Here is a 13,924-nt window from a genome sequence, read left to right on the forward strand (position 1 = left end):
GAAAGTAATATAGTGGAACCAAGGCTCACAGGGACACAACATCTGCACTTTTGGATGTTACCTGAATAACCTATCTCAGATATTTTTCGCATTTCATATTCTTTTACTTCTTAATTTTTTGTTTAAAATGCCTGCATTTTTAAAGATTTTATGATATTTTATTGTATTATTTTTATGAACTGTTGTAAAATGCCCACAGAGCTGCCGCTACTGGGAGATAAAGAAATTAATGAAAAAAAATAATAATAATTAGCAGGAGTGATGACATAATTTATCAATCCATTGGTCTTTCCAGTATTCATCCTATGAATATAGGACTGTACTTCAAAATTTACTAGTGGCAAAAATAGAGAAATCCTGTTCTACCTCCATGTGCTTAGAAAAGACTTCCTTGCTATCATTGCAATTTACACCATAAGATAGCAACAGAAAGCCTTTCAGAGCCATCGTAACACTTAATCATGATAATAACATGTGAAGAATCTCTAGCAAGAATGAGGGGGTATTTCAGCTTCTGCCCCATGCTACTGCAAAATAAACTCACAGTAAAAATGGTTGCTAATAATGCATACTCACCTATATGCTCTTCCACACATTCCATAATTTCCAGCACCGTAAGAGCCTCCAATAATAACTGTTATCTTAGGCACATTAGCACATGCTACAGCAGTGACCATCTTGGCTCCATCTTTTGCTATTCCACCAGCTTCATATTCCTTACCAACCATGAAACCTATTGAATTGTAAAAACACCAATATTATTGCTAACAAAGAGTTCAGTAAGCTTCTTGGTATACTAGAAAAAGATGCAAAACTAACAGTACGGAAGTCTTCTCCAAACCTTAGGCCATTCAGATGTTTTAGACTACATCTCCCAGCATTCCTGATCACTATCTATGCTGGTGAAGCTGATCGAAACTGAAGTCCAAAACATCCAGAGGGCATCACACTGGGAAAGGCTGCAGTAAGATAATACCATCATTGCACCCAATGTAAATGTGGCAAAGAAACATTTCTGTGACACTCTGTGTGGCTTCAAATTGGGCACATTTGCATGTCATACCAACCCACCCTGGCAAAGAGCTTACTTTGCATACAAAAAGAGAATGACTACTGGATCAGTCCCTTCAAAGAAAGACCTTCAAAAGGGTTTTTTTCCCCTGTAAAGGTACTCTCACTTTTCCATTTTCTTCAGATTCTAGGCGCTTGGGAAGACAATAAAGAGTGACTCATCCCATTTTATGGGAGCAGAGATTTGACCGCTAGCTGTGAATACTCTGACTCTTTTAAAAAGGTATTTTAGACAGGGCTCACAATGTTTTTTCACAAGGACATAAGCAAGCGTGAATGCATACACTTCTGTGAAAAACCAATGGAGAACAGTATTAAAAAATACTTTTAAAAGGTGGGAAGGTTTTAACAGCTAGTTGTCAAAACGGAGAGTTCACCAAAAAGGGGGTTGTCTTACAGTTTTACACTTTCTTGAACAGCTATGTTCTTGGGAAAAGTCAGAGAACACGCAGAGGAGCCTGGTCCAAAAACCCCCAAAACAAACAACAGACAAAAAACTTTCAGGCAGCCATGGCTACCACTTTTTTACAAGCAAAGCTCACTCACAGCTTTACTTTCTGTTGACACACATTTTAACAATTGTCAAGAGAAATCAAGCTTCAATATAAATCTCTCGGCAGTCTCTCTGGGTCAATAACCATGAGGAATACCAGCTACATGTCCGCTCAGATATTGCTCGGGCAAAGCATGCCATTTCAGAACCTCGCAAGTGCACTATACAAGTTCAACCAAAAAATAATAATCTGAAAATATAGTGTACATTTGGGTAACCAAAAGCGGGGGATGCCTTCTCCCATATGTGCCTGCCTGGTCTTAAAGTTACCTATGGAGGTCCTTCTCCAGGAGCCACCCACTCAGGAGGTAAAGATGGCAGCTACTAGGGGAAGGGCTTCCTCTACTGTGGTGCCCCGAATATGAAACCAGCTCCCCAGAGAGGTACACCTGGTGCCAATGCTTTACAATTTTCGGTGCCAAACCAAACTCTTTTTTCCCCTTATATTTAAATTGTTGACAATTTTAATTTCTATTATTTTATGACATTTTTATCTTTTTGTCTCATGGATACTGTGGAGTAATCACAACTAATTGTAAAGTTTAATTTTTTATCAAAATTACATTATTTTTATTGATTTTATTTATTTATTGTCATTGTTTAGTTTGATTTTATTTAATTATAGTAAGAATGCCACTACATTTCTTGTGGGCACTGTGGTGGTAGGAATGGGTATAAATTGTGGGCAGGCATGGGTGGAAGGGCCTCTGTGGATGGATTTTATTTTTATTGCTTCTATGTTATTGTTACTTATTACTGCGATTATTTGCTGCCTAACTATGTATTTTAAATTATTGTTCTGTTATGTGTTTTCTTGTAAACCTTTCTGAGAGCTTCAAAAGCAGTAAATAAAGAAAGAAAATAAGAGGTGGGAAATCAGTTGCAGCTCCACTAATGTGCTGCTGGGGCTCTTTGAAGGGCTGTCACTAGCTATCAAACTGAAGATCACTTTTTGCAAGCTCCAGAAAAAGAAAGGGGGTGTCATGATGGCAGAAAGAAGCACAGAGTGCCAGGTGCTCCAAAGTACCACTTGTGCATCTGTGTGGTAGCTGTGCTTGCCAAGCAGCTTGTTGGCTCCTTCCCAATACCCATGATGAAGATGGTTGCCTAGGTCTGGATAATATGACAACCTACTGTGGGCACAGTGGATAGAATAGAACAGACTGTGGTTCATTCACTTGGCTAGTAAACCAGAAAACTAGTAACCCTGCAGGAAACTGGATTCACATAATGTGACAAGTTAGTGTGGTTTGTCACCCACAATGAGTTGCCATGTCATGCAAATTTAGTCATTGTCTCAATAAAGTATATTTAATATTATGTTGATAACTGTTTTTGTAGTTTATAGGCATACAGGTAGCTTTTCTTTTTAATAAAACAGCAGCTAGTTATTAAGGTACTTTATAAATTAGCAACAATAACAAGCATTAGTCTGCTTAATGTCTACAATAGTCCCATAAACAAATAGTTATTATAAATGATAAGAACAAATTACTACTGCACATTTCTTTGTCAGTGGGAAACAATCTGTAATTTCAAATAATGTATTTTCCCTGAGATTCAGCTACATAAATAATAACAACAGCTTACTCACCTGTGATATTTTGCAAAAATACAATGGGGATATTTCTCTGACAACACAGCTGAATAAAATGAGTGCCCTGTAATGATAGGAAGAGGCTGCCAATTGATCTACAGTTAAGTAAGGTTTGAACAGTTCACTTATAATCCTGCCCATTCTTAAAATGGAGTACTTCAAAGCAATGTCGAACAAACTGCTCTAACTAAAACTGATCTGCCACAGAATAACTGTCTTTTACATTACATATAGTACTCTTCTAATTTTTAAAATACATATTCAGATAGGAAATTGCACTTTCCTGATTCTCTCCACTGAAAAAACCCAACATTTTCACTAAAAAAAATCTTTTTGGGTCCCTAAACAATCCCATGTTCCAGGTTCACACATCATTATTCAGCAACCTATGACTTCGCTAATTGTGGCTATTCATTAAAAGCAGAAATGAAGAGTGCACCGGAGGCGGTGCGCTCACTCACTCCTTCTTTTGCACGGTGAGTCATGGGTTAATTAACCCTAGATTTGACATTATGTGCAAATCACCTCTTTGAGTATAACCATGTCTGTTATTTTTCGTAATTGCAAGAATATTCTAAATGACTTTCCCACAAAGCAAAGAAGCTTTTTTAAACTACACTTTTCCTAATGGGATGACATACCTGCTTAAAATGTTGATCTGTAAAACAGTGTCTCATTTCCTAATCATGGTTGAAATAGATTTTAGGCACATTTTAACACATGTGGATATGATAAATGGCAGGTGGTAGTAACTGAGGTTTGTAAATGTACTGAATGCTAGAAATAGTACCTTAAGGCCATTGCCCCCAAGAAGTGACAAACAGAGTAATCTGAGAAACTATCACAGCATGGAGGGTCTTGAGAAAAGTTTCAACAACTTTAAAAACATCTGTATAGTGCTTTCACATATTCAAAGAAACATGCAAATCAAAAGTATTATCACATACTACAGAGGCTGAGAGAAAGCTAGTATATTATACCAGATCTCTGAAAACAAAAGGTTTTAAATCTCTAAAATAATGTGTTTTGTTTATCAATTAGAAGGTCAATTTTAAATAGAAAAAAATCATCTGAAGGCTCAGCATCCATATGCTTTTATGTTTTTTAAAATATATATAGACTCTTCCATTAGGAGAGGCTGGTTTAAGAAAGTCTTTTCATTTATATAATTTTATGATTGGGATAAAAAGAACTTTGAAACTGATAAACTGAAATGTTCAGACTGTTACAGTAAATAAGCATGTTTTCCCAGCAATGCTATTTATATAAAAACTATTATCAGTTCTGTTGAAGGACCATTACTTATTTATCTTAACTTAGAGAGCAATCTAAATACTGAACTATAGCAAGTCAATAGGGCTAAGGAAGTGCCAAGTGTTTGGAGATTTATGGTGATTCCTCTGGAAGCTATCCCAGTCAGTTCAGGAGACCCATCCTCAACTCAGATGTAGGTCCACTGAACACAATGCCTGAACACGGAGATGGCCCTGCCCCTTAAATCTTGCCTGCTGTCAGTCTTTGAAGCCTGGCAGATGAACTACAAGGGATTCACTCCACCCTCTTCACCCAACAACCAGGTCTCTCTTTTACATGCCAGATTGGTCTGCTTACCCAAGATGAAGACCAGGATAGTCCTGGTCTTATTTATTTATTTTAATGGTACCCAATAGTCAAAACTCTATGGGCAATGAACAACAGTTAATAAATGCAACAAAATGTAAATATAAAAACAGAAAAATAAAACAAGATAAAGCATCTTAAAATTTTAAAAACTTCTTAAAACTACTACAACCTGTCCATACCAATAGGCCTGCTTAAAAGAAGTAAAAGAGTTGGCAAGATCCCCAAAACCCCAAGGCCTATTTGGAGTTAGTAATGACTTGCCAAACAGGGAGTTCTTAACTTGGCACCAAAAAGACAGTAAAGTTGATGCCAGGTGAGATCTCAGTAGGGAGATTATTCCATAATTTAGGGCCTCCCACAGGGAAGGCTATCCTCCTTATTGCCATAAGCCAAGCCTGCCTCCCTTGTGGGTGGCATTTGGAGGAAGTCCTCAGATGAGGAACACAGCATCCAGGTATGCTGTTGTGGGAAGTGGCATTCCATCAGGCATCCCAAGCCAGGTCAGGCTTTATAGAGTAAACCCAGCACCCTGACTAGGCTTGGAGGCATATGGGCAGTCAAGTGTCTGCCCATATGAACTGTCATGAAGGGAAGGAAATGAACTGTCATGAAGGGTAGAGTGTATCAGCTCTGCAGAGTGTATCAGATAGTGGCATAGCTTCACGCTAATGAACCCATCTGGCTGTCAAGTGGAAAAGATGGATCAAAGAGCACAATCAAGCTACAAATCTGCTCCTTCAAAGGGAGTACAATCCCACCCAGAATGGTTTGAACATCTTTCATTCAGTCAGAGGAGTTGCCCACCAACCAGTATGGCATGAACAAGTTAACACTTTAAAGCCCTACAAGATATTTAAAATGGCTATCAAGCTCCTCAGAAGGATCCAAAGAAGTGACAGCCATCTAAAATGATTTTATATAACACTGATTCCATGGAACTAAAGTGGTAAGAAACACTAGTAGCCAATATAACTATGACAGAATGTCTTGAAAATACTTTATTCTGGGGAGTGCATATAAATCTAATGAGCAGTTGGAGTAGCTAAATTTTCTTTAATGCTACATTTGCTAAAAATGTACCTTTCTAGACTAGGTTTTAAAGAGACATGTTACTTTTAGCCATGAGTAACTACAAAAAGACAAATATATCTTTAAGTTCTAGATTCTAGTTGCAGAAGGTGACAACAAAGGTGGTGGCTTTCTCAGTGGAGGCCCTTCCATGGAACTACCACTTCACTGTGGGCTGCCTGCGGCTGCATCTGGCATCCTTTTGGCGCCAGATTAAGATGACCTTCTTCTTTGAGGCTTTTAAAAACTTATTTGGCCACCCAGGGACTTGAGGGGGATCACCAGGTGCTTCACAGACTCACTATTTTGCAATTCTTTGCTATTGTTTGTTTTTATCATGTTTTTAGCTGTTTAAAACTTATTTGTTTCTGATTGTGTGATATTTTAATTGTATTTTTATCAACTGCTTTTATGGGCTGTTCCAAATCACCCAGAGAGGGGTAGTATGGAAATGAAATTATCAATAATAATAACAATAATAGTCACAAGTGTTTGCTCTAATTCTTCATAACAATGGACATTTGGAAGGCAAAGCTCCATAACTCATACTTGCCTTCTTTGCTGATTCTGAAAACAGAACACCATTGTTTCCAATTATTCCTACTGGGTAACCAAACAGTCGTGCAAATCCTGAAGAAAATGAAAAAATCAATAGAACATTGCACTTTTATTTGAAAATGAAAGATTTCAGTACACTATCTGAAGTCTACAGTATGAATCAGCAGTTTTCAACTGCAACCACAACACTTCCTATAAAATTTATTTTATTTTCTACAGTCCATCAAAATAATTTAAAGATGCAGGAATGTTATATAATAGCTTAAAACTGTACCTGTGATTAAGGTATCCCCATACAAGGCTTTAAATTCATCAAATTTGCTTCCATCAACAATTCTAGCGATGACCTTAAACAAAATCAAAAACATAGAACAAAAGATCCATTTACTTTTAGCTATCCTTTACAACGTTCTTAACACATCTTAGGTTATATATTACATTGATATTAGGACTATATATTTCAAGTCCAATGTGCCAGCTCAAGTGACTTGAACTCACTGACTGGGTTTTACAGGGGAAAGTTGCATTAGCATGGGAAATGAGACTCCATGACACGGTTTGCAATACATGCTAGTGTGTGGCCAGGGCCCACTGTTCTTCTCACCCAAGAAGCTATAGTTTGTTGTAGTTTAGTCCTAAGTCAGGCCAAAAAAATAAGAGAGCCCCTTGGTGAGAATGGGTTGCAACTGAGCCAAGGAGTTCTGGCAGCTATTATCAGCTTCCCCTTGGGTTCCTACTGATGCCAGGAGAGCAATCCTGCTTTTCCTCTATCGTTGGCAGGAGCACAAAGGGAAACTACCACTCCTTGTCAAGGAGTGGAAGGTTCCAGCCATTCTTGCCAATAGCTGGAGAAATCCACTCTTGGGCTGCCATCAGAGGTGCCCATTCTATGCTGCCAGAGAGTCCCCCAGTGCTACTGGAGGCACCTGTCAACAGCAGCTACTTGGCAGTCAGCTGTCAGGAGCAATGAGGGGGTTTTGCCACTCTTACCAAGTGGCTTGCTGGCTGTTGGGGCTCACACATGGTGGGTTGTGTCACCCAGGTTCAGGTGACATGAAACCCATCATGTGTGACAACCATCTTAGAACAATTTGAGGGCACCATTTGTTTGAAGGGGGGTGGGGGGAAGCCACCCATGTTCACATGATTCAACAACAAACAGGAGTGGATTGTCATGTTTTCTGAACCAGGTCAATGCATGTTGGTTATGGTACGCATTGTATGCTGTCTGTTTTCTGTATTTTGGACATGTCAATATCAATTTTGGATAGAGATTATCAGAATAATTGAAGGCTTGCCTGGCATCTACATTTTACTCTTTCTGGCTCCATGTGAAGACCTTATTTTTCCAGAAGTTTTCCCAGCAATTTTAGTTTCAGTTTGTTCTAAATCCTGTATTGTATTTTAAATCATTGCACAGTTGTTACTGCTGCAATTTTGTATTGTCTCAAACTGATTTTAAGAGACACTTATCTACTTCCTTAGACATCTTAACATTCCCAAATTTGCAAAATGCACAATATGAAACAAAGATCAGTAATTTTCACAATGCATATCAGCTGATGGAAGGAAGATTGCCAGACTGCTGACATTAGGAAGCTCTGAATATATATTTTATACATATGAATGTGTGAGCACCCATGTGCACACATGCTGTTCTGACAGCATTTTGGATTTTTACCTCTCTGACATCAAAGTTTCTTTTAAGCTGCTCTCCAACTATCCCATAAAGTTCATCAGGAGGAAACAAAGGTTCTTCTGAAGGTTCTACTGTCACCTGCAATAATTTAAATTTCCAAAGAAAATCCTTAAAAATTAGATCAATAGTTTACCATTGGTTTCCAGAACCGTTTTGAAATCAATTCAGGTTTAAATATTTGTAACTGACAATGTAAGTTCATTCAACATGAACCTTTAATCTTACCCTAGATTTGTAAAACATTGTTCTCTTCCTTGCTAAGTTATTTATTTATTAAGTCAGTCTTTCCAGTCAGATCTGCTGCAGACACAATTCTATGTTCTCTTAAAACCTCAAGAACAAGATATGAGCCACCCTCCTCGACTTCACTATGTACATTCTTTATCGCATTAACCTTGATGTAATGATACATCCATATGGACAATAACCATATTAGTAAATCATCTTCAAAAACCAGTCAAGAGCTAACTCTTGGTAGCATCAGTACATTTAAGTCTGCAATATGGATAGTGTTGACAGTGGAGGAGAATTAGAATTCAAATGGGAGAGGCCAATGAGAGGCCAATGAGAGTACACATGAATGTGCATTCCTCTGACAATGTTTTAACCCTGATTAAGAGGCTAACTGTTTTATGCTCACATCAAATCACAAGATGACATGTACAGTTTCCCACTGGAATGTTTCTGTTGACAAATCCAGGTATTATAGCAGAATCAGACAAAATGATTCACCATTTTATTTATATCCCAACTTTTTGCCAAAAATGGTTCTCAAGAGAGCTAACAGTATTAGACTAAAAATTAAGTGTGTATTAAAAACATAAAAACAGAACCATTAAAATACATTTCAAAATGCAATAATAAAAAATACACCCATTCAGGTAAATCCCCATGCAACAATAGACCAGTTTAGATGCCAAAGACCTGCCTTCTGTTGGCAGAAGGACACCACAGAGGGAGCCAATCCAGCTTCCCTTGGTCTGGAGGATGTCCAACCCTCTTGGACATTTCTACCATATGTGCCCACAATGGCAGCAGTATCAAGACAGAGGCCTATCCCAAGACCTTAAAACCTGACAAGATGACTTGGGAGAAGAGAACATATGACTTATGTTCTCATACTTCACTTGTAAATTAAGAACAAACAAGTATACTCACATCAACTTTCTTCCAGTAATTCAAATTCCGTACCACTTTTCTAGCTAAATGGAGTGCATGATTATCATCCAAAGCATAGTGATCAGTTACACCAGATTTTCTGTATAAATTTAAAATTAAAACAAGGAAAACATGCTTTTTTGCTGTTCAGTGGTAAAGTGCTATTAGTAAAAGTAAATCCTATAAGCTTCTAGAATCTGAAACACCTGAAGCCCTAGCAAACACACAAAGAACCTTGAAGAAATAAGGGACAGGCATTTCACAATGAGATGATTTGCACAGGCTGTTAAGAATGAGCAGGAAAGAGTGAGCTCACTGCCTGCAGCAAACCTGTCACTTCCATTTTGCTCAGGAATTCACCATGTTCTCATTCATACTCTGCTGACTGCGTAGTCTAAATCCATACTGCTGGGTTGCTGAGGGGCTAACAAAACCTTAAACAACCCTGCAGTTCAGATCTGGACGGCACACTCAGGAAACTAGGAAGGAGCCTACTGTAGGTTGCAGAGTAAAAATGGAAGTGGCAGACATGCTATAGGCAGTATGTCCTCTTGATCCCGCTCATGCACAACAACGCATGGGTCGTTTAACTCATGGACAATCAGTAAGTGCAAACCAGGTCAGTGATATTCACTGAGAGTAGTGGCTGAGGATTCCTCCATTGCATAAAACACTAACATAATTATAATTAGTACCATTAAAATATATTGTGGGGAAGGGTGTGTTGTATTTTACCTGCAGTGAAGATCAGCACCCCCAAGATCCTCTGCTGATACTTCCTCTCCTGTTGCAGCTTTAACCTTAAGTACAAAAAGGCACAACACATCAACTAGTAGAACTAAGACACTGGGAATTAGTTACCTTCCACACTTACTTTTTCATTGTCTATTTAAGTTACCAATTTCATGATTTCCAAATCTAGTCCAGTACAGGTAACATTTTTCTCAACTAGTTAGAGTATAGAAAAGGCATTTAAAAGTAGCACCAAACTCTGGTTTACCTTGGCTTTTCTTAGCCCCAATGCAAAGTTCAATGCTGGAAATAAGAGAGGGAAGAATTCAAGCAACAAAGATGGAGATGGGAGGAATGGGACCATGAAAGCCAGCAGGGTGCTTCCATATCCTTAACTATGCTTAATGGATTTGGAAATGTTACAACTGCATCAGGATTCTGTGGCTTGTCATTTATTATCATAGAGAAAAATAAATGGTATTCTTGCAGTGTAAAATTCTTCTGTTCAGGTCTTTTCATTCTATCCAACTAGAGAAGTTTTGCTGATGGGCAATACAGTAATGTAAGAACTAAAATGAAGGAAGGAAGGAAGGAAGAAAGGAAGCAAGGAAATATTGCTTTCACTCTGCTGCTTCCCAGTCCTGATCAGTCAAAATCCCATGCCCACTGAAGATGCTCAGTCCTCACTGTGATGTTTCTAGGGGGAGGGAGGCACGTTAGCGTTTTCTCTAAGGATTTTCTTTTCCTGCAGACCTGCACATCCCCCACAAGCTTGTCAGTACTTTCTTCTTGTGCATGGATGGCACATTTTGGTTACACACAAAAAAGTACTTTAAAGAACTAAGTTCAGGATTTGTATATATAATAAGCAGTTAATATTTTAAAAATATTATTATACACATTACTTCACAAAAGGTAACTAAAGTCCTCACTCCGAAGAACTTTAAATCTACAATTTAACTTAGAGGAAGCAATACAGGGAAGAAAAGAATGTAAGAATAAAACTGGAATATATCAGGACACCCATATTTGCAGCACCACATATTTCTGATTTGGCATGCATCTGCTGTTAAGTGCTCCTCTGGAAAAGTATTTTCTTATTATTTGTATTTTAATGGATAGTTTTAAATACCTTTCTTTTGCTGCCTTATCAGAAGCCTTACTATTTAGAAAGAACTGAGAAAGCTCCAGGACATTATAAACTATCATGGGAAAAAGAAGGAAGAAACATCGTACACATTCTGCAATATAAGCCAGTTCCAAGCCCACAAGGCAGTTGAAAGTCAACAGTGACTTAATGAGCAACCAGCCATCTCCTTTAAGTATTTCTACTCCTTCAAATTCATCCACTGGAAATGATGACTGAGTGGGATTTAAAAGCAGATTGAAAGTCAACAGCTTATAAATCTCTCCTCTTCAATGGAAGAGAACTGTCCCTGGAAAATATTCGTAAAACTGATACTGTAAGAATGTACACCTGATCCAGGAATGGACAGTAAGTCAACGAAGGAATTTAAGGAAGAAACCGCAAAGTCTGGATGATTAAAGAGGTAAGCAACTTTAGAAGAAGAGTTAAGAATAGAAAGGTAAGGTCCAAGATGCAGCTAGAGAGCAGAAAGTTGCAATAAGCCATCTATTAACCATAGCCTTCACTGAAGGAACAGAAAAGGTGGATACATTTTTGCAGTGGTGCACCGACAGAAGCAATTTGACCTGTCGGACTGACTATGAAGAGCAAACAAGAGGAGTCAGAAATAAGGCCTAGGCAATGTGTTTGATCAAAATAATGGTTAATGATGATATCGGTGGATATGGGAAATTTTCAAGGAGTGGAAAGATAAGAAGATTTGTTTTGGACATCTTGAGTTTGAGAAATATCAAGCAGGGAATAGAAATGTAGGACTGAATGGGAAAACAAACAAAGTCTAGAGTAGAGAGCACGAGAATGTGAGTACTGTGTGTCATCAGTGTATGAGAGATTTGATGAGACATACCACATACTGCGTGTAAAGACAATAAATAGCAAAGTTCTAAGAAGAGATCTTTGAGGAAGCCCAACGGACAGAGAAAAGAAGCATCTCAGCTACCAATGAAAGAGAAAAAGTGAAATTCAACCACTCTGAAAACCTAAGGAACATGAACAAAATAAGAGTGAAATCCACTGAACCCTGCTCTTGAAGAATCCTATCTCCCCCTTTATTATAACTGAACTCATATGGATGATGGCATCAGTAGACTCTGAAGTTTAACTGTAAGAGAAAGATTCACATTCCTGAGCAAACTAGGAGAGTGGGTTTGATTAAAAATACACCCAAGGGCCGATCCCTGAGGAGATGTGCCTTGTACTGCTCTTCTAATCCATCTGGGGCTAAGTCAAGAGTGTCCTGTTTGTCCAGACATTTGAAACTTGTCAGTTGGTCTGATTACATTTTAGTACAAGTTTATTATAACCATTTCTTATAATATTTATTTTTCACAGTTCTGATATAAATATTCATACATAAAATAATTAATAACCCCCAAGATCCTCCATAATTTCCCCAAAATAGAATCAGCTTTAATTGAGAAGAAAAGCCATTCAAGATCAGACTTAAAAGCTATCTAGTCTAGCTTTTTGCTTGCACAGTGCCCAACCAGATGCCCATGAGAAGTCAAAAACAGGACCTGAGCTCAGCAGGACCCTTCCATTCATGTGCCACAACAACTAGCACACAGACATAAACTACTCTGGAGGCAGCATATAACAAGCATGACTAATAGCTATTGACACCCTTATCTTCCATCAAGCCTTATCATCCATGATAAAAGCAGGGGCTGCCTGCCCTTATTTCCCATTATTGTTGGAGTTAGCAGTGTCAAACCACCTACATTAAAAAAATCCTAGATTATGAGAAAGATCTTCCACTTACAACTAATCAATATGTTCTGTTTTCCATTTTTCTAACGTAACATAATTAGCGCCTCAAATTCAAACAGGAAATTAAGTAACAGATTAATTAGTACTAAATTGCACAGTTTCGTCATTCTAAGGTTGCTATTGATTTTCTTTGTCTGCTTCTGCTGATTACTTTGTACCAAAAAACTAACCCTGACACAGGAAATCATTTCCCACACTAAAGTCATTATTCCTGCAAGCTAAGCAATGTGATTTGCATGTTTTAACCCTGCTGCCATTATCATTATGGTATGTAGGAAAAATCTAAGTAGCAGCCCGAAATTTCATTCAAGTATACTTCCATAAATGCGTAATTCCAAAGTTGAAAGTTACATTGTATATTATCCTCTGATGTGAAGTAAACAAATTAATACAGTGGACTCTCAGTTAACTGACATCCATGAGCATTGGTAGATGCCAGATAAATGTAGTTTCTGGTTGCCTGAGAGTTACTATTAAAAATAGGCCTTAAAGTGCATCTTAAAGCATCTTAAAGCACCAAGCAATGGCAGGAAGTTACCCTATTCAGAATATCCCTAGAAAAATAGTAAAGAGTCATGTAGTATCTAAAAGACTGAAACTACATTATTAAATAAAAACTTGCATGGATTAGAAAAATACACTTTTTAATTTCTTGTGCTGCTGCCGAGAGAGAGAAACAACTCATCTTTAATCACATTTGTGGCTTGAACCAATGAAAATACAGGCATAGCACGTTTTGCTCTTTATGAAGATCAGAGTGGAGGGAAACATTGTCACAAGCACTCATAGTAACTAGCATTACTTCACTGACATGGTAACAAAAGGAAACTGGGATTCAGAAGCATCAGAGTGACACACCAAACTAGTTTTGGTTAGAATGATCCACAGTTACCTTGTGTACATACATAACATGGAGCTGCGTGTTTGTCGTGCCCTGGTACTCACCAC

The 13,924-nt window shown here is 38.0% G+C and overlaps 1 protein-coding gene across 1 annotated transcript in view; it reads right to left on the bottom strand.

The window, feature by feature from the left end:
* MCCC2 (methylcrotonyl-CoA carboxylase subunit 2) overlaps nt 1-13,924 on the bottom strand; it is a 43,167-nt gene that overhangs the window by 9,792 nt on the left and 19,451 nt on the right. Inside the window, exons 8-14 of the mRNA XM_044446596.1 lie at nt 10,063-10,127; nt 9,328-9,427; nt 8,152-8,247; nt 6,745-6,817; nt 6,466-6,542; nt 3,219-3,285; nt 577-733 (exon numbers count right to left, since the gene is read on the bottom strand). Coding sequence (XP_044302531.1) covers nt 577-733; nt 3,219-3,285; nt 6,466-6,542; nt 6,745-6,817; nt 8,152-8,247; nt 9,328-9,427; nt 10,063-10,127 — 635 coding nt within the window. The remainder of the gene's footprint in view (nt 1-576; nt 734-3,218; nt 3,286-6,465; nt 6,543-6,744; nt 6,818-8,151; nt 8,248-9,327; nt 9,428-10,062; nt 10,128-13,924) is intronic.

Source organism: Varanus komodoensis, unplaced genomic scaffold (genome assembly GCF_004798865.1).
Source record: "Varanus komodoensis strain SLA01 unplaced genomic scaffold, ASM479886v1 scaffold5, whole genome shotgun sequence".
Lineage (NCBI taxonomy): Eukaryota > Metazoa > Chordata > Lepidosauria > Squamata > Varanidae > Varanus > Varanus komodoensis.